Below are 27,570 nucleotides of genomic sequence, written 5' to 3'. Positions count from 1 at the left end.
TGCTAATATAACAGGTCATTTGATAGTATATAAGAACATTTATTGCCACAAAAACCCAACGTCTTACAGGCATGTGGTGTGATTTAATGGAAATCAATGGGGTAAGAGGGCTAAAATAAAATGCAAAGTAAGATATATATTCATTTAACTTAATCGCTAAATAGACAAAAAGTTTAAAGGCGATGTAGCCCTGAAATTGTTTTGTTTTAAAGAAGCATGTCACCAATTAAACAATAATGACTGAACAAACAATTTTCAAATTTCTGGCAAACTTACCAATATGGTGACTAGTTAATAGTCCGTCTTTAAATTAAGAGCTGCTAAATGAATTGCTCTTAAAGCCACAGAACACTGTATCCATCTATGATGCTAAACCTGACTAATATTATGGGGTCGGCCTACATTGGCTGTTTCAGTGAAGTCAAGAAGTAGGGTCAGAAGATACCATGTTTGGCACGCTTGTCTTTTAGCTGACTGATCTCCTCACTGATTTTCACGATGGTTTCTAATCTATGAGAAGCCTTCCAGAGAGCAAAGGAGCACCGACTGTGCCATGTTTCATGTGGCTCTATGTGAAGATGCCCTCTGTAGCTAATGCTCAGTTTACCAAAAACATCTTAGCACTTGCATCAGCTTTATTCCAGTATAAGGCACTGGAAAGATTAGAAACTTGATGCCTAGGGGTTAAGTGATTTGCAAGAAGAGTCAAAGCTCAGGTCAAGATTAGCACTCATACTCTGAAAGTCTTTGCAAAGTCACACCAAGGAATTGTGGACAACAGATGTTGGTGTTTTGAAATTGTCGTACATGTGCCTCCTCTTTGAACGCCTGCTTACTAGAGGTTTTGGGGCGGATAATGTACGTTATTTAAAGACAGTCTGCTCTGTTGGGATTTTTTAAAATTATATGCAGATGACTGTTCTACTCGATTTTCACAAAGTTAAACAGGAATTTAAAAATATGGGGGTTTTATTGCAGATTCATTGCAATAATCTGTTGAAAAACTGGCATGCAGTCACTCAGATGCCCTTTTTTTTTTTAAACAGCCAATTGGGGTATTAAAGATCTTAATTTGCTGTAGATGTTCCAGTAGGTGTTTCAATTTTTCCCAATCTTTTATTGCCTCTGTCCAGACTTTTATTTAAAACATGTTGCTGTGTCAAAATCAGCATTTAACCCTACAAATGTGCACAGCATCCCAACATTTATGGATACAGCATACTAAGTGAATTCAATTGCATTTCCTCATTGTACCTGTGTTCCTTCCTTAGATCTTATAGCATGTGTTGACAGTGCTAACTCAGTTAAAAGTAGAGGACAATGGGGAAGAGGCCTGGTCTATTCTTAGAGTATGATTATCTGCATTTGCTAGCCACAGTAAAGGCTTCAGGTTTCTCATAAACATCATCATTATTACTGAGAGAATCTGCTCAGCTATAATGAATAGACGCAATTACTTAGCTTAGAAGCAAAATTGTCAAGCTTTCAAATGTTTCTTTTTGGGAAGATATGATGATGTCAATATTTCTTATTAATATATGAGCTTGTGTGGTTTTCCAATCATTCCAAGAGGGAAAAAAATAATATTATTTCAAACGGTGATCTCTAGACAATACCATTAATGCAACGCTCCTGATTTATTATTACACTTTCCTTGTGTTGTCAGTGTCAGGGGAGGTGATATTTAATGCTTGGTCTCTTGCCAGCACATTCTTGGGACCAGACGTTATATCTGCTGTCCACTCACCAACGACCTCACATAAAAAGCTGCCCATTGTCTTCAGCAGCTGCTGTTTGGCTCTCTTCACCTCCACAAATTTACAGGTAAAAGAACAGTTGCATGTTTTAAGTTTTTAAGGTTTCTAGTATATGTAGATCCTAATATCATTATTATTTGATTACAGGTTCAGAGTTAGATAGCTGTTGCAGAAAAAGACAGTGTTTAGCCTGAGTTGCTTTGATTAAAGCTGTACAATATAATAATTGATACATATCTTTTAACACGCTGTCAACCTAATGAAGATCTGATCTCCCAAATCTGCGTGCAGCTGCTGCTATCTGACTTCAGTCTTTTGTCAGAACAAATGTTGCAGAGGATGTAATATCTTAACAAATCTGGGATGCTGAACATAATAGAGGAAATTGCTCTGGTCCTTTTTTAATCTTCTTGTCAAAGGATATAGGACAATGTGTGCCGTGCATGGTCAAATTTCAGTGTTATTTGATGGCATGTCATATTACCCAAACTTTGCCAATAATCTCTTCCTTTTCTCTGTGTGTTTGTTTCTGCTTAAGAAGTTGAAGTGAGGTAAGAAAATTCCCATTACCTTCTGTCTCTGAATGCTGGTGCTTTTTGTGAAATTGGCTGCTGTTTATTAAAGGAAAGCTGCGCTCGCTTCTTAAATGGATAAGAATAGATAATGTTCTCATGCAAACCCGACATCTCCTTCAAGATCATCACCCTCATTTGTTCCTGCTTGCTGTTTCAGGAGCACGACAGATCCAGAGCGATGAATCCCAGAGGGGAAAAGGTGAGCCGGCTATATTCCACAGTGTTAATCCTCCATGCATGGAGAGGGGACACATTGTCCTTACATACATGGCAAAGATGTGGCAGTGGGTGTCTGTCAGAATTGTTATCTGCGTCCCTGAGAGCTTTCCCCTTGACTCCATCCTAATAATAAAGCTTTATCATTTCACGACCGACTGCAGTGAAGTGGAGTCAAGTCTGACACCTGCAGATCTTTCCATGCTATTAAACTGTACATGAATGTTTAATTTTAGTTGAAAGATGCACTGTACTTTGTCAGCCTTTTATTTACTCAACTGGGCACTTTGTGTCATTATATATCACCTTATAGATCTAAATAATCAATATTGGATTTATGGTCATTGAGCTGATTGTGCTTTGACATCATGCTGACACATATCTTTCTCCACAGCCGAAGTCAAAGATTTCGGCTTCTCGCAAGCTCTCCCTCAAAGTGAGTTGTTTTTATAAACCTTTTTTGTTTGCGATGTATATGTCCCCATGAAAACAAAACTGGATATTAATTCCATACTATTTTATATAAGAACAATATGTCTATCTACACACATGCTGCAAGTTTCATTGACCCCTGGTGTGCACCTTTGCTATGAACTGCCATATAATATGCAGGATACTGTATTGTGATAGTTTATATGTATGTATGTACTTTATGTACGGCAACATAAATTCTAGCTTTTGTCATTTCCTCATCTAATTTCTTGTGATTGATACCTGCTTGTGTCCAATCAGATGCTGCTCCTCACAAGAGCCTGTGAGGATTTGGAGAAGGAGAGGCAAGAGAGGGAGGAGGAGAAAGTGCGCTATTTAGGAGAGAAGTTGCCCCCTTTGCAGTTGTCTGGAATGTCCATGAAAGAACTACAAGTGAGCTCTCTAAATCACAAAAGACTGGCTTTTGTACAGCAGAAAAATATGCAAGCATATTTAACTGATACGTAATAAACATCTGCTCTTTCAGGACCTTTGCAAGCAGCTTCATGCAAAAATCGATATTGTGGATGAGGAGAGATATGACTGTGAATACAAAGTGAGCAAACACAACAAAGATGTAAGTTAAATTCTTTATTAACTGTACATTAAGGTCAAAGCAGAATATGGTGGATGTCAAAATAATTGAAAAGATCTTTTTGAAATATTATTGCAGCACTGTTAGACTTCTAAAAAAAAAAAAAAAGCAAGCAGGAAAACAAAGTGAGCTTTTTTTCATACATTTTGTGTCATAATGCTTTAGATCCATGAGCTGAAGCTGAAGGTACAGGACCTTGGGGGCAAGTTCAAAAAGCCTGCCCTGCGAAAAGTGAGGGTGTCAGCAGATGAGATGATGAGAGCTCTCTTGGGCTCCAAACACAAGGGCTCAATGGACCTCAGAGCCAACCTCAAGTCTGTGAAGAAAGAGGATGTGAAACAGGACAAGGTACCAGAATCAGCGCTGCCACATCATACAGTGCATACAGTCTGATGGCTTTCTCCCAATCCCTTGTGTTTCCCAGTATCAAAACATTATCATGATCTTTCCTGTTTCTCTTCGCACTCAGGTGCTTACCTCTGAAGTGGGCGACTGGCGTAAGAATGTGGAGGCCATGTCAGGTATGGAGGGCCGTAAGAAGATGTTCGACACAGGTGGCGGAGCACAGTGAGCTCACCTAAAAGCAGGGAAACTTGAGCTGCCTAGACAGAAAAGTGGAATACCTAACGGGAGACTAATTGACCCTAAAGCTGCTGGAGTTTAGTAAAAATAAATCCCAGCTGTGCTGCCATTTGCTTGACAGCCACTCAGTGTAATGAATCAAAGCACTTAAAGTGTAAAATAAAAGTGTAGAACCCCATGTTTTTTTGTTACCAAAAGAATATAATTTGTTTTGTTATGTCACCTCAAGACAATTAAAGAGGATATAAATGAACAGATATTGTTTCCATCTTTGATGTTCCATATCTGTACTTGACTTTATCATGTTTCATTTTATTGGCACCAGATGGATTATGTGTGGCACGCCAAAAGACGGCGAGCAGCTTGGCTGTTGATGGATTAAAAAAGGAAAGATGAAAAGTGAAGGGAGGGGGTGGGAACAACAGGTGTTACTTACATACTGTATATCAGTTTCACAATGTTTAAATAGATTGCGTGAAAGTAAACGACCATGTTTAAAGTAAACTCAAATGAATTTGCAAGTAAAAAAAAAAACTAACTTTAATCCATTTTCTCAGAGTCAAATCATTTTTGCTTACAGTAGTGTAGTAGTGAGTTGTAACATTTGCTCATTTAAAATCTACTTGATTAATTTTGATGAGTAATGCTTAAAGGAGCTTAATGACAGAATAAAACCACAGGAGGCTTTCCAGCAGATGGTCCACCTTCTCAGTATATTTAGCGATGATGTCGTCCTCCATAACTTCCAGCCTCGGAAAGCAAAACTTGAGCTGGATAACACAAACCACTAACACTGCCATCCTACACATTGCATGCATTCATGTGGTGCCTCTTTGTTTGACTGAGCTGTCTGGTTGCTGACAGCCACACATTGTTATCTGAGGTATGACAGTAACACCAGCAATAGCTTCGTGATTTCTGGAAGTGGTGGGTGTATTTTATGTTTTTATAGACTAGAAACATGTGCGTGTGTGTTTTTTTTAAAAAAAAAGCTGCTTTATACAACTCTCCAGCGTGTCAAACTCTACTAACACACACGTACTGACACAAAAATGCAGCATTTGAGCATTCAGTATGCAAAACGAAGCAGATAAGAAGTCACACTTACTGGTGTTAAAGAGCCGCTTTATAATAGTTTCTACCTTTCAAATAAGCTAATAATAAAAAGCAAAGCAAAAATTCTGCATGTATTCCCTGTACCTATAAATAGGCACCAATGAAAGCAGCTTTCATATACAAGGAATATTTCGGATATGATGAGATAGCTGAAGCACATTCCTGTCAGCGCCACATGATGTTGGCAAAAGCAAACTTCGTGAAACCCTCACACCCATCTGCAGTCATGGCTCATGTTAGAGCGCTTGAGCCACTGCAGTTCATTGTCAGTGCCACTTGATGGCGGCCCACAACAACATTAATAAATCTGCTGCTGGAAAAGTACTCAGCTGCTTTGAAAATACATTTTTTTTTTTTTTTTTTTTTTTTTTTTTTTTTTAGCCTGTCATGTCTGGTAGATCTTGCAAGCAGAACTGTGATCTGAATGCGTTGTTGTGCCAAACATATTTGCTATTTCAAGATGAGCTCTATAGGTTCTCAATAGGCACTTCTTGTTGTTGTTTTAACCCTTTATTTTATTTATCTGAGTTATTTTTCCACATACTATGTAACAGCCAGAGCTGACAGGCTGAAGAAGAGGAAAATAAAGAGAAGAAAAAGGGAGAGAGAAAGGGAGCAAAAAAAAAAAAAAAAAAAAAAAAAGGGGAAAGAGCACAAGTCTATTAATCAGATACTTCATCACTTTAACATATAAAAAAATACTATCAATACTTGCACAAATAAATTTGTGTGTGAAAAACAAAACTAACAAAGCATGTTACGCACACCAACAATTTTGTTGAGTTGTGATTGAGTGGGCGTTTGTGTCTGTGTCATGTTTGTGTCTGTGTCATGGAACGTACTTACCAATGAGGGCAAAACGCTGCAGCTCCACCCATCAGAAGCCAGAGGCAGGTACGGAAAGCCCCCAGAACCCCAGGCCACCAGCAGCCCACCAAGGGCCAGGAAGACCCCCGGCCACTCAGTCCAAAGACAACCGCACACCTACCCCAGCAGACGGGAGAGGGTGGTCTCAGACGGAGCCCCTCCAGTCGAGGAGCGAGGGCTCCAGGAAACCCAAGGCGATGAGAAGCCAGCCCCCCCCCAGCGGCCAGCCCCCTGCACTGGCCGGCGGCAGGGCTCCCGGGCCCACGGCACCCAAGGACCGCCCGACCCTCCACAGAGCCCCCCCCCACGCCGAAGAAGCCAACGCAGCCCCGCACCGCACCCCCAAGGGGGGCAGGCCAGTACCCACGCCAGAACACCCAGCCCCACCCAGGAACCCCGAGGCACCCCCATCCCAGGGGGGTAGGGGGGAGGAGGCAACCAGCAAGGAGTGGCCAGGAGGCAAGGCACAAGGCCCAGACCCAGGTCCAGCCATACATACAAACACACCCAGACACCCGTGTACACATTTATACACAGATACTCATACATGCCCATACATACTTACCCACACACAGATATGCCATACATACACATTCACTCACCCACCCATACTCACGGAGACGGTGACAAATACACAAAGACACACATTCATCCATAGCTACCCACCCTCTGAAGGCGGGGCAAGTGGAAACCACCCCAGGGCCAACAGCGACCCCAGGACGCCACCAGCCCGGTCCCCAAGGAACCACCCGACCTCTACCCCGGGCGAGACGCAAGAAATCGGGGTGTAAGATGACCCATCCACCCCTCCTCCTCCCCAACTTGTAGGTCTATGTGTTAATGTTTGTGAGTGAATGAGGTGTATAGGGTGCAGTTAAAATTGAGGGGACAGTTATGCCACAAGCGCCAACTGTTGGTCGTCAGCGCTTGCCCACACTGCCCCCCCAAAACCCTCCATGTCTAAAGTGCAAATAAAATTTGGAGACAGACAGTGACGAGGGTCCGAGTGGGGCCACCTCAGCGGCCCATCTCATCAACCTCTGAGTAACATGCCTGCCCCAAAGGTCCTATGTGTATCAGGGTGTAAGTGTGTATGTGTTGTGAGTTATAATGACTAAAGTGCAATTAAAACGGAGAGGCAAGTGGTGGTGCAGCTCTCCACGTGGCCTCTCCATCCTACATCTGTGAGTGATGTGTATTCTGTGTGTGTGTGTGTGTGTGTTTGTGTATGGGGAGGGGGAGGGGGGGGGGGGGGCATATGACCAGGAAAAATCCTGGAAGAAGAGAGCCAGCTGGCCGCTGGCTCAATAGGCACCCCGACCTCCCACACCCCAGCACAGGGCAGGGGGAGGTGAGCCCGGGGCCGCGGTGACAGCATCCCGGAGCACTGCAGCACCCGAGGTTGGCGCCCTCGCCCCCACCGCAGAGGGCGGCCCGCTCCTCCTAGATGCCCATTCACTCAACAATAGACACAAACAGGCGACAGGACATACTGGCCTGGGCATGGAAATGCAGTGCCCAGTCCCCCCCAACCACCCCACCGCGGCCCCATCCCCCACCCCACCCCCCTGCAATGCAGGCACCCCAGGGCCCCAAAAGCGTAGACCGGACATCCCGACGTCAGGCCAACCCACCCCACCCGGCGGCGCGGCCGGGACAGCAGAGGCCCCCCCAGCGCCAGGGGGGGGCCCACCGGGAGCCGGCGCGGCCCCAGTGCCGGGGCCCCAGACCCCAGCCCCCAAGCCATACAGGGAAGACCAGCCAACCGACCGAGGGCCGGCACCACCCCCCCAAGCACCCCGCCCACACCCCAGGACCGAAGGCAGCACCATCCAAGCCCCCACCACCATCAACCAGGACAGGCACACAGACATCACCAGAAGGTCGCCCCAGGACCCCAGCCTCAGGAGGCTACCAGCTACCCAGGCCCCCGGAGTCCCCCCCCACCCCCCCACAAAGCACATCAGGAGCAGAGCCCGCAGCCCACCACCCCCACTAAGTAATGGAGCTGAGCAGTGGGAACCAAAGAGAGTCAAATTCCTCCAATTTGTTTTTAGAAGAAGCAGACATTCTCTCTAAACTAACATGATCTACTAATAAATTTCTGTACTGAGTAATACATAGTTTATTTTTTGTCTTCCAGTTCATGAGGATCATCTTCTTAGCGATGCACAAGGCAGTAAGAACTATGTGTGATATATTTAACTCCATAATTAATTCACTGACATCACCTAAGATGCATAGTCTGGGGGAAGTTGGGATATGACAGCTAAACCATGTGGATAGATCTTCACAAATCCTCTGCCAAAATCTCTGAACTGGTACACAAGACCACAGAGCGTGTAGATGATTATCCTCTGAATTGCTTGTACAGTGGGTGCATATGTTTGAGTGTGTAAGGCCCATTTGGAACATCCTTTGTCCAGTGTAGTATGTTCTATGGAGAATCTTATATTGTACAAGTTGTATTTGGGGTCTTTTAGTCATTTTGAAGATATTTAAACATATTTCTGTCCATAAATTTTGATCCAGGTTGACAGAAAGATCACGCTCCCATTTTGTAATTGGGAGGGAAACTGAATCATCAGTTTTTATTAATAATTTATATAATTTTGATAACAATTTTGGGGTACAGAGGTTAAGAAATTCTGTTACCCAAGTAGGCATTTCTAGATTCAATTGATTAAGGTTAAATCTTCCCTGTAGGACGGACTTAACTTGTTGATATTCCAGAAATCTACCGTTGCCAATTCTATATTTTGATATAAGTTCTTGGAACGTGATAAAATTTCCATCTTGGATAATATGTTCTAAGTTATTTATACCCTTATCACGCCATAACGGAAAATTCAGCATTTTCTTTTTCTGACAAATATCTGGATTGTTCCAAATGGGTGTTAGTTTACAGGGGATGAGTGAAGACTTAGTTATTTTTAAAAATTCCCACCAGGCTGTCAGAGAGGTATTTATACTAAGGACTTTATAGCAGTTATGATGTTTAATACTGGAACTAATGAAAGGTAAATCTGAGATTTTTATTTTTCCACAAAACGCCTGTTCTAGATCCAGCCATGGGTTGTCTAATGAATTGGATTTGATCCACTTTGAAATATACTGCAATCTACTGCTTAAGAAATAGTAATAAAAGTTTGGTAATTCTAGACCTCCACTGTGTTTTGGCTTTTGTAAAGTTTTTAAGCTTATTCTTGACGGTTTGTTTTTCCATAAAAATTTTGAGATGTTTGAATCTAGTGACTTGAACCAAGGAATAGAAGGTTTATTAGGGATCAATGAAAATAGATAATTAATTTTTGGTAAAACCATCATTTTAATGGCAGCAACTCTCCCCATGAGTGATATAGGTAAACTGTTCCAACGTGTGAGATCATCCTCTATTGTTTTTAATAAGGGGATATGATTTAATCGTACCAAGTCTGAGAGCCTGGCGGAAAAATTTATGCCTAAATATCTAATATTTCCTGACTTTAGTGGGGTCCTAGAGGTTCTCTGGAAATTACAATTCAGAGGCAAAACTGTTGATTTACTCCAATTGATAGAGTAATCAGATATAGATGAGAACTTATCTATCAGTGTGATAGTCTTCAAAAGAGAGCCTTGTGAATTCCCAAGGAAAAGTAATACATCATCAGCATAAAGGCTAAGTTTATGGTCCATATTTTCAGTTTGAATCCCTTTAATATTTGCATTTTGACGGATTGCTGCTGCTAGCGGCTCAATGAAAATTACAAAAAGAGAGGGAGAGAGTGGGCAGCCCTGCCTAGTGCCCCTCTGCAGACTGAAACTTTGTGAAATGAGATCATTTGTCCTAACACGCGCATTCGGAGAGCTGTGTAGTGTTCTGATCCAGTTTATAAAGGATGAACCGAATCCAAATTTTTGCAGAACTGCTAGTAAGAATTTCCAATTTACCCGATCAAATGCTTTCTCTGCATCTAAAGACACGATTGTCGTCTCTAATTTGTTAATAGAACAATAGTCTATTATATTTATCAGTCGACGTGTATTATTGGCTGAGTGCCGACCCTTGATAAAGCCTGTTTGATCTGGATGTACAATAAATGGAGTAATACTTTCTAATCTTTTGGCAAGGGCTTTGCAAATTATTTTAAGATCTACATTAATGAGAGAGATTGGCCTGTAGCTGGATGGGAGTGTGGGGTCTTTGCCTGGTTTAAGAAGCAGGCTAATGTTAGCAGAGTTTAAGGTTGGAGATAAGATGTGGTCATTCTGAATCTGAGTTACCATTCTGAAAAAAATGGGAGCTAGCTCAGACCAAAATTCTTTATAAAACTCGGCTGGAAAACCATCTGGGCCTGGGGCTTTATTATTTGGGAGATGCTGTAGGGCTTCACTAAGTTCAGACAATGAAAGAGGTAAATCCAGAGCTGCAGCCTGGCTGTCATTTAGTTTTGGTAGATTTATATTATTAAGAAATTCTTCAATTTCAGTATCAGATGGGTTAATCTGTGGTGAATATAAGGCTTCATAGAAGTCTCTGAAAGAGTTATTTATTTGTTGTGGGTCATGAGTAATAATACCAGTCGAGTCTTTAATAGAAAAAATAGCTGTTTTTTCTTTATTCAGTTTTAATTGCTTGGCCAGGAATTTTCCAGATTTATTTCCATGCTCAAAGTTTTCCAAACGCAGCCTCTGCAACATAAATTGTGTCCTTTTATCAATTATTTCATTTAGCTCCAGTTTCAGTTTCCTCAGGCTGATAATTGTATGTTCTTGTGGTGAAGCGGCATAAGCAGTTTCTAAAGATTTAATTTTTTGTTCTAATTCTAACACAAGTGCTTTTTCTTTATTTTTCCTATGCGAGCAGTAAGATATTATTTTGCCCCGCATTACTGCCTTTCCTGCTTCCCAAAGAACACATGGTGATATTCCTGGAATATCATTATATTCTAAGTATGCTGACCATTCCTTTTTGAAATAATTAATAAAATCTTCTTCTTTAAGTAATGATGTATTAAATCTCCAGTTCCTGATTGGTGGTGTGACTCTTTTCTGTGTCAGAGACATAGACACCGGTGCATGATCGCTAATAGTGATAGGGTGAATCTGAGTGTCTGTGATATCCATCATTATGGAGCTGCTAACTAAAAAGTAATCTAAGCGGGAATGAGATTTGTGTACTTGTGAGAAATAACTATAATCTCTCAAAGTAGGGTGATGTGAACGCCAAGCATCGCAAAGTCCAAAATCCTTCATGTACTGTTTAAGAATGTCTGCAGACTGCCAGTTCCTCTGACTTTGAAAATACATTTAATACTAGACTAACATGTTCACCTTCATAAATTCAGATCATTGCTCAGTTTCACACACATGGATTGATGCCACTTTTAACCATCTTTCATGAATGGTAAACTGATTGTTAATTAAACTACAGGTATTGCATATTTATTGTTAACAAGCAGAGACATTAAACTTATTAATTGGTTCATAAGGTCTGTAATCCATTGGTGAACATTATGTACATTAAAGGCATAATGCAGGCAATAAATACAATACAGAAAGTGAAATAAATAATCTATAAATTACACTAAGTAAAATAAATTAGCATTGCTACTAATAAGTTAACATTATTAATTTCTCACAGTAAAATTTCTCTAACAGTAAAATAATTACCTAAAGAATAATTAACTGTCAGCTTACAATTTATTAATGATATTAATGCTATTCTAAGCTGATGAGCGATGTCAGGTGTAAACTAAGACTTCACATATTCAACATCATTTGTCTTTGTGGCTCAGGTCGCACCCGTGGTTCAGGTCTCTGTGACTCTTGATTACATCAAATAAACCACCTTAACTAAACTCAAAGAAACTTCCCACTATTGTACATATTCTTCTATAGAGGAAAAGAAAATCCAAAAGTCCTAACATGGAAGTAGCAGAGCTTGACAATAAATAATTACTCTTGTGGCTTTAAGCAGTGCCAGTTCATTTCACTCACAGAATAACCCAAAGGAAAAGAAAAATGAGTCTGCAAGGAAAATGCCCGAGCCGATTACAGTGTCTACAGCCTGTATGTGTGTGGCTTGATGAGGAAGTATGATTGATGCCATTAATCTTCAACATACAGCACAAGCGGTCCCTGCATTTATTGCTGCAGGGACCGGGGGTGGGTTGACAGTAGAGGGTGGTCTGGTGATTAGACAGACTGCCCTATGACTGAGACTTCCAGGCACACTTCTTTGTATGAAGCGAATCTTGTGTCTTATCAAAGTTTCTTGGTTTTTTTTGTCAAACAATGATGTTGCCTTTACATTAAAGACAAAACCTGATGAAATGATATTATCAGTAAGTACCATGTTGCAACTACCTAATAACATGGAAGAGGAACAAAATGCAAACAGTCATTGAGAGCAGGTTGAATTAAAGGCACTGTGATCAATAAGCAGGGCGACAGGCTGCAACTCTGAGACAGAATCAGACAAACAATTCAGAGAACAGGAGATGACGGTCACAGACAAGCAGGTTTTAATAAAACAGCGGTAGATCGTACTGAACTGTGGTTGAAATCCTATATAAAAAGCAGATTCTCTGGAAATAGCAAGCATGGAGGTTAGGGATAAAGTTGCACTTAATGACAGAATAAAGTGCACTATCCACCTGGTGTGAAGGCGGATGGTTAGCCACGTAACAGTTAAACTAATCGGGAAAGACAATGGTCTGGAAAGTTTTATGAGGAACACAAAGCCTTTGGGGGAGTAAACCACACTGTGCAACATGGATTTAATAAACTTGCGTGTGACATCAAGCTATACATATTGCAAGGATAATAATACACATAGTGAATCGCAGGCTGCTCTGCATAAGCAGTGTCAGTTCAATGCTAGGTGCACCTTGGCTCTGTCATAATAACACCTGGAGGACATACCAGACAAACAAACTTCTGGTGCTGAAAATCAGCTAGATTTCATACTGTCCATCTATTCTCCAATCAGAGAGCACCAGTGTCGCAGCGATCGCTGCATCATTTCATGCTGGATTCCTTTTTTTTTTTTTTGACAAGTGCTGCAACTTTATGTCAATCCTGAATCCTGTGAGTACTTAGCTTTTTTTCTTATATTTTTTTCTCAAGGGTGTCATTTTTGTTTTTCTCATAATATTGTCTCAAGTTTTGTACCTTAAGCGGCTCCAAAGTGTTGTAAACATTTTACATATAAAATTATCAGTCAGTCATTGAATTTAAGGTTGGTTTTATTGAAAAAGCTACAGATATTTTGCTTTCTAAAAAGGTAACAAAGATTTATCCATTAAACTCACTATTTTTAACATTCCCTCAATCATTTGAGGGAGCAAAATAGCAACCTTCCTTTTATGTAAATCCTATTTCTGTGACTTCTGGTCTCCCGCTGCACTAACCAGAGGCTGTATGTGTTCATAGCTTCCTGGGGTGATGTGTCAAGTAAGCAGCTTGAGGCAAATCCTGTTTCTTTTCTAAATGATAGTCTATATTTGGAGGTAATGACACAGAAAAGGAGCTTTAATATAGAATTAAACTCATGGACTCAAGGGTTTAAACGGACAGAAAAAGACGCATACGCATAAAAATGCACCGTGTTCCCCTAAGTAAAAAAAAAAAAAAAAGGCTAATTAGACTTGGTCTGCGGGGTGAAGCTCTCTTCGATCTCTGTGAAACACCAACGGGGAGCAGGTGGAGATGACTGAAAAAACGAGGAAGATAAAGATATTTTTTTCTGACTTCCTGATTATTGTAAACAGGACTCCTAACATGCTTCACAACATTCAAAAGCTCCCAACCATGTCTGCTGCCTGGTGATGGGCAGGAAGCTTTTCCAGACATGTGACAAGGAAAGGTACAGCCTTACTGCTACTAGCACCCAGGTGCTAATATGTACCAACATACAAATAAAAATAATGCTAGAACGAAAAAAAAGAAAGTACATACATCTCATTAACATCCATATGTTTGTTGTTTTTTTTTTAAGTTTTTATAAATATCTAAATATTTTATGAAGAGTGAGAAGTCCTTTGTCACATCTGAGTGTGCGATGTGTTTATTTCATAAAGCTGTTTCAGTGCTGTTTCATCACCTTCAGCTGTTCTGCACAGCAGCCCAAGCCCCGACCACCGCACCCTTGGTGTGCTTTGGTCTGTCTTTGCTGCTGTTATATATTCACCGCACAATAAATAAAAATAAAAAACCATTTTACTGAGGGTGCTATGAAGGATCGTTTGTTCTTTCAGTTCTCAACACACACAGACACAAGCTATTTTCTTGGGGGTGCTACGGGGGTGCTATGACTTTTCCAGGGGGAGCTATAGCACCCCCCCGGTGCCGCCACTAGTTTATGGTTAGTGCTGTATTTGGTGTCCAATTTTTCTGATGGTCAAAGATGAGGTTTGGACCATAAATCACTACATAAGTATACTGTATCATGACTGTACAGACATGGATGTAAACTGCAACTTGCCTGTGGTAAAATGTGGTAAAAAGTACAGATCATAACAAAAATGAAAGAATTTTTGAACAAATGCTGGATAGGTTGTAATTTTATAGAAATTGATTTTTATTGAAATAAAGAAGTTTATACATAAAGTGAAAACAACTGCCTGTTGTTCTGAGAACCTGAGTTCTTCAGTTTTTCAAGCCAGTTTAAAATAAATCCTGTACAATGTCAGTCAAAAGTTTGGACACATTTACCCATTCATATGAATGTTTGAGTGTCTCTAAACTTTTGACTGGTATTGTACCCCAACAATTAAATGATCCCCTATGAGCAAGCATGAGGAAACAGTGGGAAGGAAAAACTCCCTTTAACAGAAAGAAACCTCCAGCAGAACCAGGCTCAGGGAGGGGCAGCCATCTGCTGCGACCGGTTGGGGCTGAGGGGAGGAAAAAGAGCACACACATCTACTTTGACTTGGTCAAAGTAGATGTGTGTGTGCTCTTTGGCTCTTTGGACTGTAGGTGGAAAACAGCAGTCCATTATTTAAATGGAACTGGACCTTGATGAAAGTGTCAGTAGTGTTGGAGGAGACTGCAGGCCCAGTCCCATGAAGAAAAGCTGATTCATGCATTGCAGCTTTAAAACATTGAGGCAGCCTAGGAAGCTAAAAAAAACCATGAGGCCCCCCACAGCAACACCCAAACCTACAAGTAGGCATTTGGAAAACCACAAACCACTGTTGGGAGGCGCTTCTGCAGCAGGATTCCTCATTTCAGAGTCAGCCAATATCTTTTCCTCCTGGAGCAAACTCAGCTTAGCCTCAAGTTCTTGTACAGTTTTCCTGAGCTCTAAATTCTTTTCGTTTATTTTGTCTCTCTGCCTCTCCACCTCCATCAGCTCAGAAGCAATGCGGTTGTTTTCATTAAGGAGAAATTTTCTTCTCCTTTCTTGCTCTCAGAAATTTTATTTCGGCCTCTTTGAAATATACAGCCTCATCCACCTGGCACTCAAGATCAGTGATTTTTTCTTTCAAATGTCTGATCTCTTTATGTTTTACCTGAGTAAGGCTTTGGAGATGAGCGACTTCAGCGGTGAGACTCCTGTTTTTTTGTATTAAGATTTTCTCATTTTCCTCTAGAGTGCAACTCTCTGCCCACGAATCTTCATTATCTACCTCTTTTTGTCTTAACTGAGATTCAATCTCGGTCACCTTCTTCCTCAGAAATGTCTCAGCTGGATTTTCCAAACATTTCCTGCACTGCTCCGCAGGTGCAATGTTTACCTGGCTGTCAGCAGCAGTCGCACACTTCTCATCGTCAGCCTGAAGCTCCACAGGCTCAGTTATTTCTCTCCTCACTGACTTATGCAGTGATTCGTCTTTCATTGGTTTCTTCTGTGACATTGTTTTGCTGGCTCAATGACTTCAATACTGAAGGCTTGTACTGTTTTCTTAAATCTCCTGATTTTCAAAAACACAAAATGATACTTGTTGCATTTGATCTATAAAATGATTTAATAAAACTTTCCTTTTTGACAAAGCTTATAGTTAGGGCTGGATCAGGTGATCCTGAACCACCCTTTAGTTATGCTTCTATAGGCTGCCGGGGGTTCCCATAATGCACTATTTCTTTTCATTCACCTTATTTACTTTGTTTATACTCCATTGTGCATTTAATCATTAATTATTAATCTCTGGCTCTCTTCCACAGTGTGTCTTTTGTCCTGTCTCTCTCCCCTCAGCAGATGACTGCCCCTCCCTGAGCCTGGTTCTGCTGGAGGTTTCTTCCTGTTAAAATGGAGTTATTCCTTCCCACTGTCACCAAGTGCTGCTCATAGGGGGTCGTTTTGACTGTTGGGTTTTCTCTGTATTATTGTAGGTTCTTTACCTACAATACAAAGTGCCTTGACACAACTGTTTGTTGTGAATTGGCGCTATATAAATAAAATTGAAATGAATTGATCAAAATCTTACTGCCTTTAATCCTCCGTGACAAATCTGAGGATCCATGAAACGTGCCAGCACCTGAGAATGAGCTGAAACTTACAGTGTATTACATTCCCATCATGGAGAAACTTCCAGACTCTGGGAATCCTGTCAGTGAGCTGGGACTGATTCACTGTCCTCAGCTTTAAACAAACCCAGACTCCATCGCTGTCAGATTTTGGCTCAGGCTGCTTTGGAGTCACTAATCAAGAAGCATCAGGCTACTTACTTTTAACACCATCTTTTTGTTACTGATTCATTAATATGTTTTACATTGTTGTTGTTTATCAGTGGAGGGAGCAGATTTGAGAACAGCAAAAAGAAGTACTAAATCTTTTTTCTTTTTTGAGGAAGAGGAGGTTCATCTTTAATACTTCAGGCTATATCAGCTACCAGTTTGTAAACATAAATCACAGAATATATAAATATAAAAAATAAATTACAAAATAAATAAATTATAAATAATAATAAAGAAAAGTGATGGACTGCACGATTTCTAACTTGCCTGAAATGCAGTGGGATAAAGTTCGTGTTTCTGAGCACTACTTCTAAGCTGCAGTATAAGCCGAATTTTTTTTTCGTACCCCCATCCCGTTCTTTTTTTCCCCTTTTCTTTTGAACTGGAAGCTCAGAAGCTGAATTATGCCTTTAATTGCAATCCTTAACCACCACCTTTCCTTTTGACATGAATTTCTCCGTGTTTCATTTAATCTGGGGTGCTTATTATGGCTGTAAGGACGTCATTTGTCTGCCTTTTTCAGGTCTAAATTTATGTGTTTATGGCAGTGGTGGCTCCAGAAATGTTTTTCTGCAGGTGCTAAGGGGGGGCTAGGTATTTTACTGAGGGTGCTATGAAGGATCGTTTGGTTTTTCAGTTCTCAACACACACAGACACAAGCTATTTTCTTGGGGGTGCTATGACTTTTCCAGGGGGAGCTATAGCACCCCCTAGTGCCACTCGTGGCGCCGCCACTGATTTTAAAAGAGAAAAATCCCCATCTGTTCCCAGCGAAGATTTAAAATGCCACACAGTGCACCATATTTTCAAGGAGTTATTAAGAAAGACCTTTATAACATATTGTCTCCACTAAATATAAGCAGCCATTGTGCATCCAACCCATCTTCACTTTTCCTAATATCACTTGTAATGGTTTAGGTTAATCAACAATCCGTGCCGTGGCCTTGCTGCCTTCTCACTATTGATCTCCTGTGAACCAATAGGAAGGGAGAGGGGGCTGATGGGTATTGGTTTTGGACACCAAAACTGGCCAGGGGTCAACAAGAACATGCAGCCATAATAGATTCCTCTCCTTTTAATCAGGTGGAAGCTTTTGAAAATGGATTATCTACTATTTAACTTAAGGAGACAGTTCTGATTAAATATACATTTTTTTTTGTTTGTTTTTTTTGTGTGTTGTTTTGCTTTGTTTTAGTTTTGTCTAATTGTATTGAATGAAATGTCAACTTTAATTGACACAGTTTAAAATGTGGGAAAACTGACATTTGCTGCTGGATTCAAATCCCTGCAACACACAGGGAGAAACTTCATAGGCTGACTCTGCATCGCCTCAGGTCTCCCCGGAGCAACCGTGTGAACAGCCTGTCTCAAATTATTAATAGTTATTTTGGGATGAAAAATGTTGGAAAAGGGCAGCTCACACATTTTTTTTTTCTTTCGCAAGGGCACCAAAAACTGTGTAAGCTATTGTTGTCCAAAGCCTCAAGAGGTCTCTGTGGGTATTAAAATAAGTTGCTCCATATTTTAGAAGCCTCTGACAGTGCTGGGACTAAATAAAACTGCTGACTAAACTGAATCTACAAAATATTAAGAACATTAAATCCCAGCCCCCCCCCCTTTTTTTATAACCCACATCTCACTTGTAACAAAGCTTAAAACTCCCTCTGTTACTCATCTGCTTCTCTTTTATCTCCATCTCCTCCTCCGTGTAGAGATACTTGGGAGAATCAATAAAGAATAATGGATTTTACCTAGACTCACCTCAGCAGTGTACTTTATAGAAAGACTCTGCAGTATTTCTGCCCTCACTCTGCTCTTCGAGTGGCAATATTGCTTCATCAGCCTGTTTAGGCCAGAAATAAATATTGAACTATTTGAGAAACTGCCAGAAAATTCTATAAGTAGTCATTGTCACCATGATCACTCGTAATGTCTTGGCTTATTCCCTGACTTCTTTAAAAGGAAACTGTAAAAGATGAAGGGTGATCGGCACACAAATATCAACAACAACAATCAAGGGAAGGTTAATATGTAGATGTAGACATAGGCATCCCTTGTTCTCTAATTTGGCATTTCCAATGCAGTTTATCTTTTGCTTCTCTTGTAGGAGTGTAGTGCTAGGCAAAATATCCACATTCCAACTCTTTGGTGGGTGTATTCGGTATTGTTTACCAGGCATGTAGCCAAAAAAAAAAAAAAAAGAATGCTGTGTTTGGCAGGCAATATGGGGGCGTAAGAGATATGTGGCCCATCCATTCTGTGATGGTTCTGGGTCATAGATCCAGAGTTTTGACTTTTTTGTGGACATTTGGTTCTTGGTTTGTTTATGAATTATATTTGTTTGCCATGTCCCTTTGCATCTTTATCCTTTAGTTCTTTGTTTCAGTTTCTATTTATTTACATTAGTATTCTGATTAAAGGTTATTTTGTGTAGCTGCTTATTATTTTTCGAGCCGTTCCCCTTGTATCGTTGTGTGTTGAGTTTATTTGTCAGGGGCTTGTCTCTGTGTATAGTTACTTCCTGTTTTATTTTGTTCCTATCTTGACTTCTGTGTCTTAATTCTAGTTTTACACCTTGTCTTGTTATCTCTGATTACTTTCACCTGATTTTTGTTCCCCAGCTGTTTCTGCTCCTCAGCGTGTTCCCGTCTGTATATATACCCCTGTCTTTCAGTTAGACCTGTTTTTTGTGCCTGCCTGTTTCCCCCCTGTGTGGTTCTGTGTGCTGCCTGGATTGTGTTACTTTGTATCTTGGACTTTGTTTTGCCTCTGTTTTGGATTTCAGTGAAGACTTTTAATCAGCCAAATAAATGGCTCACTTTTTGTTTTTGAACTCTGCCTCTGTGTCTTGCCTTTGGGCCCTCACGTTGCACACTCCACTGCATGACACATTCTGCACACATTTTGATTATGTTTCCAAGGCATGCCAAGACCTCTGCATTTGCATGTGGGCTTGCAAGCTGATGTTAACTGACAGGCAGTTAGAGTGCAGTTCAGGTTTAAGTGTCCAGGTCTAATAGAATTAACAAAGCACAGGGAATGCCAGTGTTTCAAGTTCTACTTTTTTAGGCATCGAAATGTCTCACCTGTTCATCTGTTGTTCAGTCAGCCAAAGTTGCTTGATGCTTTTGCAATTCTTCTTTGTATGTCAGAAACTCCAGCAACAATATCAAGCATGAAACCAAAAATGTGAAGTGAGTGACTTGTTCAAGAACACTTCAGCTTGATATTTAAGAGCTCATGTTCTTTGCTGGTGAACATTGCTTTTGCTCTGGACTCTTATGTCCATGCCATATCCAATACTGACTAAGCTGTATTCAGCAGGTGCTGCAATTCGGCTGATGGCCTTGCAACTAAGCCAATGTCATCAGCAAAGTGGAGGTTTTTGAATAGGTGGCCTCTTAAGAGCACTCCTAGTCAATGTTAAAGAAGTCTGGTGATAGGATACAGTCATGTCTTGATCCAACTGTATTGCTGTACCACTCTATTTTTTTTTTCCCATCAATTTCACAGCACTAACAGCTTTGTTATAGAGGCTTGCTTTGAGATTGCCAAGTTTTTTTGGGATGTCATAGTGGTCTAAGACCTTGAAAACCACTTGGTGCTATATGTGATCAAATGGCTTCTTGAAGTCAGCGAAGGCCTGCTATCCTTTTGCCTTTCTTTCATGTGTTTTTTCTTTTCTGCCAAGGTGAAAATTTCAGTGTTACTTCTGCATTTTTGGAATCGGGCCTGCTTCTGACTCAGGATTCTTCGTAATCACTGGCAAATGGCATTTAGCATTTTAATTGAGTGGCTTGTTAACCTTATTACTCTGTAGTTTTCATGTTTGTTTCTTTATTATATGATTATAATTGAGTCCACAGATCCAGCCATTGTTTAGAGTCCAATACTTTTGAGCAAATGTTAAATAAGACTCAGCAGACTGCCTCTCCTCTGTGATTGAGTTGTTCTGCTCGAATTCCATTTGAACCAGTGACCTGCCATTATTCAGTCTGTTCTCTGCTTGCTGGACTTCACTAAGCATGGCTGTTTATTTTTTGTCTTGATTGCTGTTAGTTTGGAGTCATCACAGAACTGCTGGCTTTGACAAACCTGGGAATTGTACAGACCTTCCAGTGGGTAGCAGTGGCTTGGTCAGATGTTAGGAGATTGTTCTGCTTGTCATGTATTGTTTTGATCTTACTTTAGAGTGTCTTGCTGTCATTTATATGTGTCTGCTGCCCCTGCTTGTATTTAGTGTTGATCCTGGCTTGATCAAGGCAAGGCTAATATATCCTAGAACTGTAAAAAGAAAGGTGTGAAAAATGTTTCAGTTAATTGAATTAAAAAAGTAGACCAGAAAAAAAGTGCAAATCTGACTGAAATAATTTATGTAATTATTTAAATAAGATAAAAACATATGGAAATCTTTTTAGTGATAATCGTCAGCAGTTTGGTTAATTTTGCCCCTGAGAAACATGAACTGTATCACAAAAACTAAATCTAAAACTGAAACTGATACAGTCTAAACTGAAATGGGCACTTTGATACATAAGTAATAAATTAAAAAAAAAAAAAAAAAACAGTAACAAGTAAATTGACTCTGGAAACCAACTGAAATGAAAATCTTGCCATTGTGTCAAAGCCACTGATGTCTCCAAATTACACAGTGTCCTTTATTTCCTGTGTCTGATGCACAAAGGTTAGGCAATAATGAGACAGGTCTGTTACTCCAAACTCATTACATGCGGTTGCGTTTAAAAGACCCCTGTGACGTCACATTAAAATGCACTGCATAAGAGTGAGTGCATTTCCCACAGTGAATGATTAATGCTGAAAGCCCAAAATAGAATCTTTTCTAAACCTAACCAAGTAATTTTTAGTGTTAAACCTGACCGGCAAGCAAAAATGAATGTAAAAGGTGAGCGATAACAGAACTAATCAATGCATGAAACATTAAATTCTCCCACAGGAAATGAACCATGTCTCCTGGCTGAAAAACTTCCCTCCTGCATGCTCTTGACTGCTGACTTTGTAGTTCTTTTAAAGAGGACTTTCATCTGCAGTGTCAAGGCACAGATATGTTTTGGCGATGCCAACATATGACAGAACAACAGTGTTTGACAATTATGCGAGTAAATTCGCTGCAAACATTATTTTGTTCCTCAGGGTGAATTGTAACACCTTTGATGATCACTTTGCTTTTTATCCAGCACTGTCAGTTTTCACTTATCCGCTGAAATATGTCTGTAGATGTAGATGTTCCGTCTTAGAATTTTAATACAGGACGACAGACGATCCAAGCTATTCATTTCAGCAGAGTTTTTTCCTTCATTAACATAATTAAATGTCTCAGCTATTTCGTGGACCGCTGTGTTATATAGAAATTTTATTGAGATATGCAGGTGCTAGATTTCAAGTTGAAGCTTTTAATTTCCCTCTTTTCATCTTCAGTTTTCATTTGAACCTGACATAAATTACTGTGTAAATTACTGCTTCTTGTTATGAGAAATCACAGATCTTTCAGTTGGTAGCATCTAAACCAGGGGTCTTAAACTCCAGGCCTCGAGAGCCGGTGTCCTGCAGGTTTTAGATGTGTCTCTGCTTCAACACACCTGAGTCAAATATAGACGTCATTAGCAGGACTCTGGAGAACTTGACTGCATACTGAGGAGGTAATTCAGCCATTTGATTCAGGTGTGTTGGATCAGGGACACATCTAAAAGCTGCAGGACACCGGCCCTCGAGGCCTGGAGTTTGAGACCCCTGATCTAAACAATCTAAAAGGGGTGTCTCAGGGATCATGTGACTTTTCTTCCACAGAAAATGATCCCTGTGTGTACCACCTACTCCTGAGTCTTTATCAAATGTTTATCAGAGATAAATCTATAAAGAACATAAAAAAAATTACAGTAAAATGCAACACTGTTGTAAAAAAGGATATGGGATTAATGCTGGAGCAAATCATTAATCTGGTGATTTAGAGCACAGAGCAGTAAAAGATTTTAATTCCAGTGAATGATTTTCTGGCTGAGTGCGCTCTCAGTGCTGCTGTTTATTTCTAAGGTGTTGGCTGCACATTAAAGCTCTGAAACTTTAAACTGGATCCATTTAAACACTGAAACCCACTGTCCCACAGCCTGATAAAGGAGACGTGGAAATCGCTTTAGTTTGTCAGCAGATCAAAGTGAAATTAATCTGATTGAACAGGTATTCTCGGTGTGTGTTCTGAGTTCTAGTAGTTGCAGTTCCAGCAGTGTAATAGAGGCTTTGCAGGAGATTAGAATCAAATATAAAAACATTTTATGCATTTTCTAAATCATCAAATGAACGCACGCACATTCCCGAGATAATGCAACACAGAGTTTGTACTTCATTCAGTGGTTTTGGTAAGGTACAGCATAACAAGCTGCACATATAAAGCATATTCCCCCAGCAGAGACTCTATATTACACTGAAAACATGCTGTAAATAACAAGATTGAAAACATGGTGCTTACAGAAATGGAAATTCTGAACATAACCTGAACCTGCTAGCTTTAGTCTTTATACTCCAAGCTGCAGACTCAGTGCTGTTTAAGGGTTTGAGAGTAAAGATTAAATATAAAAACAGAATTCAAACATGGACAGTCTACATACACATTTGATACAAGGTCAGCAAGTCCAGTGTATGTCATGTGTACTGAAGTGCAAGGAATGAGGACCCAAGAGCAGACACACAGGAGGCAGACAGGGATGAACTTAAAGCGAGCCTTTATTAGGTTGAAGACCAGAATACAATAACTAGTGGAAGAAAATACAAAAAGGGAACAGAAAGCTAGAACTATAATTAACTAAACCGAGGATACACGTTAAATACTGAGGAAAGCTGAAGCGCAACTTGATGCTCTGACAGGGAGCAAAGGAAGAGTGCAACAATATATACACAGAGGGATAATGGGGAAGTGGAAAAAGCTGGGAAAAAGGGTGAACACAATCACAGGAACAAGACAAAGGGAAGCAAAGCAGGACACATGGCACACAGAACAAGAGGTTGGCAAAATAAAACAGGACGTGAGAAGACAGGGAAACAGAACGCAAACTTGACACCACACGGGGAGACAGACACACTGAGGAAAACAGACACTAGAGACTTTACACAAAAGGGAGGGACACTGAAGAAAAATACACAAGGAGAACTAAAGTATAAACCCACTTGGAACTTATGTAAGAATACATAACGGGAACGCATGAAACAATATAACAAAATGAAGCAGTGATTACGAAGGCAAATAAACTAACTAAAAATGCATTAAACTGAGAAACAAAGGGTCGCAGATCCAGGACAATGACAGTTCAGGTGTCCTGTTTTTAGATTTTTTATACTTACAAGAATAACTTAAGCTTAGGGGAAAAGTGGAATTGTTGTAAAAGTGTTTGTTGCCAACAGCAAAAAAAAAAAAAAAAAATCAAGGAATAAAGTTGCACCTATAAATCTATATCTATTACTGATGGAGGGAAACCAAGATACTGGAAAAACTTTGGATCCTCTTACTCTTTCGGCCACGCTCCCAGCCTTGCTATTTGCTGGAGAATTGATTGGTCTGTGGGTGGTGATTTCATACCTGTTGATCTCTAATCTAGAACATAAGTTAATATGGCAATTTACTCCAGGAAGAAATTAACCAACTTCGTAAACTCAGGGTTAACCTTGAAGTTACCCAGATAAGCCAAAATCCTGCTTCGTAATATAGGGCCCTAGACTGCAGGCAGGCCAATTCAGCACCTGGACTCTTCTACTATTGTACTGCTGTTGTAATAAACGCCATGCAGTTTATCATTGTCTTGCTCAAATATGCGTTTAACTATAGAACAGTTTTCCACTTTGCCTCAGTCCATTTTCTAGCCCAGAGAAGATGTCAGCCTTTCTAGACTGCGTTCATAGGCTGCTTCTTCTTTGCATGATCGCGCTTTGAGCTGTATTTTTGGATGGCATAACATGCTGTGTTCCTGTGCACTGACTTACATGACAGAATCAAGCCTGTTTTTAATGCATTGCTGTATGTCGGGTCTTCTGAACCGCTCTTTGTCTGGACCCTCACCCAGGACCAGTTTGCCATGGGAGACCCTACCAGGGGGACAAGCCCCCAGACAACATAGCTCCTGGGATCACTGGGACACACAAACCCCTCCACCACAATAAGGTGGCGATTCACGGAGGAGTGGTTCAGAAGACCCTTATGAGTGAAAAAACAAGGGAACAGTTTACCCTGCCCGGGATAGGGTTACCGGGGCCCCACCCTGGAGCCAGGCCTGGGGAGGGAGCTCGAGGGAGAGCGTCTGGTGGCCAGGCATTACCCCGTGGTGCTTGGCCGGGCGCAGCCCGAAGAGGTTACATGGGCCCGACCTCCTGCAGGCCCACCACCCGCAGGAGGTGTCGTAGGGGTCGGGTGCAGTGTGTGTCGGGCGGTGGCCGAGGGCGGAGGCCCTGGCGGACCGATCCCCGGCTATCGAAACTGGCTGTTGGGACATGGAATGTCACCTCTCTGGTGGGGAAGGAGCCTGAGCTAGTGCGTGAGGTTGAGAGATACCAGCTAGACATAGTTGGGCTCACCTCAACGCATGGCCTGGGCTCTGGAACCAGTCTCCTGGAGAAGGGCTGGACTCTGTTCCAGTCTGGAGTTGCCCTCGGTGAGAGGCGGCGAGCTGGGGTGGGTATTCTTGTATCCCCCCGGCTTGCTGCCTGTACGTCGGAGTTTTCACCGGTGGACGAGAGGGTAGTTTCCCTGCGCCTTCGGGCTGGGGAACGGGTCCTGACTGTTGTTTGCGCTTATGCGCCGAATGACAGTTCAGCGTACCCACCCTTTTTGGAGTTGCTGGGTGGGGTGCTGGAGAGTGCTCCATCTGGTGACTCCATAGTCTTGCTGGGAGACTTCAACGCTCACGTGGGCAATGACAGTGAGACCTGGAGGGGCGTGATTGGGAGGAACGGCCTGCCCGATCTGAACCCGAATGGTGTTTTGTTATTGGACTTCTGTGCAAACCACAGTTTGTCCATAACAAACACCGTGTTCGAACACAAGGATGTCCATAAGTGCACATGGCACCAGGACACCCTAGGTCGCAGGTCGATGATCGATTTTGTAATCGTATCATCAGATCTGCGGCCGTATGTTCTGGACACTCGGGTGAAGAGAGGAGCTGAGCTGTCAACTGATCACCACCTGGTGGTGAGTTGGATCAGGTGGCGGGGGAAGATGCTGGACAGACCTGGCACACCTAAACGTATTGTGAGGGTGCGCTGGGAACGCCTGGCAGAAGCCCCAGTCCGGGAGATCTTCAACTCCCACCTCCGGCAGAACTTCGACAGCATTCCGAGGGAGGCTGAGGACATTGAGTCCGAATGGACCATGTTCCGCACCTCCATTGTTGAGGCTGCTGCTCAGAGCTGTGGCTGCAAGGTGGTTGGTGCCTGTCGTGGTGGTAACCCCCGAACCAGATGGTGGTCACCGGAGGTGAAGGGAGCCATCAAACTGAAGAAAGAGTCCTATCGGGCTTGGTTAGCCTGTGGGACTCCGGAGGCAGCTGACAGGTATCGACAGGCCAAGCGGAATGCAGCTCGGGTAGTGGCCAAAGCAAAAACTCGGGTGTGGGAGGAGTTCGGTGAGGCTATGGAAAAAGACTTTCGGACGGCATCGAAGCGATTCTGGCAAACCGTCAGGCGACTCAGGAGGGGAAAGCAGTGCTTCACTCACACTGTTTATAGTGCGGGGGGGGTGCTGCTGACTTCAACTGAGGCTATAGTCGGACGGTGGAAGGAATACTTCGAGGACCTTCTGAATCCCACTGACACGCCTTCTGTAGTGGAAGCAGAGTCTGGGGATGACGGGGATGACTTGACCATCACTGGGGGTGAGGTCACTGAGGTAGTTAAACAACTCCTTGGTGGCAGAGCCCCTGGGGTGGACGAGATTCGCCCTGAGTTCCTGAAGGCTCTGGATGTTGTAGGGCTGTCTTGGTTGACACGCCTCTGCAACATCGCGTGGAGATCTGGGGCAGTGCCATTGGATTGGCAGACCGGGGTGGTGGTCCCCATCTTTAAGAAGGGAGACCGGAGGGTGTGCTCCAACTTTCGGGGGATCACACTCCTCAGCCTCCCCGGTAAGGTCTATGCCAGGGTGCTGGAAAGGAGGGTGCGTCCGTTAGTCGAACCTCGGATTCAGGAGGAACAATGCGGTTTTCGTCCTGGTCGTGGAACGCTGGACCAGCTCTTTATCCTCTCAAGGATATTCGAGTGTGCGTGGGAGTTTGCCCAACCAGTCTACATGTGCTTTGTGGACTTGGAGAAGGCATTCGACCGTGTTCCTCGGGGTGTTCTTTGGGAGGTTCTGCGGGAGTATGGGGTGTCTGGCCCATTGTTGCGGGCCATTCAGTCCTTGTACAACCACAGTGAGAGCTTGGTCCGTATAGCCGGTAATAAGTCGGATTTGTTTCCTGTGGGTGTTGGACTCCGTCAGGGCTGCCCTTTGTCACCGATTCTGTTCATAATTTTTATGGACAGAATTTCTAGGCGTAGCCAGGTGGCGGAAGGCTTCTTCCTTGGTGGCCTCAGAGTCTCATCTCTGCTTTTTGCAGATGATGCGGTTCTGTTGGCTTCATCAGGGGGGGGCCTCCAGCTCGCAGTGGAACGGTTCGCAGCCGAGTGTGAAGCGGCTGGCATGAGAATCAGCACCTCTAAGTCTGAGGCCATGGTCCTCAGCCGGAAA

The 27,570-nt window shown here is 42.0% G+C and overlaps 1 protein-coding gene across 1 annotated transcript; it reads left to right on the top strand.

The window, feature by feature from the left end:
• The first annotated feature begins 1,723 nt into the window (after positions 1 to 1,723).
• Positions 1,724 to 4,225, top strand: tnni1d (troponin I, skeletal, slow d). Its single transcript, XM_030720107.1, has 8 exons — positions 1,724 to 1,824; positions 2,296 to 2,308; positions 2,490 to 2,531; positions 2,943 to 2,984; positions 3,281 to 3,412; positions 3,507 to 3,596; positions 3,780 to 3,962; positions 4,084 to 4,225. Exons 3-8 carry the CDS (start codon positions 2,511 to 2,513, stop codon positions 4,183 to 4,185), a joined length of 570 nt encoding a protein of 189 aa, XP_030575967.1. The 5' UTR covers positions 1,724 to 1,824; positions 2,296 to 2,308; positions 2,490 to 2,510; the 3' UTR covers positions 4,186 to 4,225.
• Positions 4,226 to 27,570: the final 23,345 nt, after the last annotated feature.

This window comes from Archocentrus centrarchus, chromosome 23 (assembly GCF_007364275.1).
Source record: "Archocentrus centrarchus isolate MPI-CPG fArcCen1 chromosome 23, fArcCen1, whole genome shotgun sequence".
Lineage (NCBI taxonomy): Eukaryota > Metazoa > Chordata > Actinopteri > Cichliformes > Cichlidae > Archocentrus > Archocentrus centrarchus.
The sequence above is the reverse complement of the archived record's forward strand: the minus strand, read 5'-3'. Positions and strand labels throughout refer to the sequence as shown.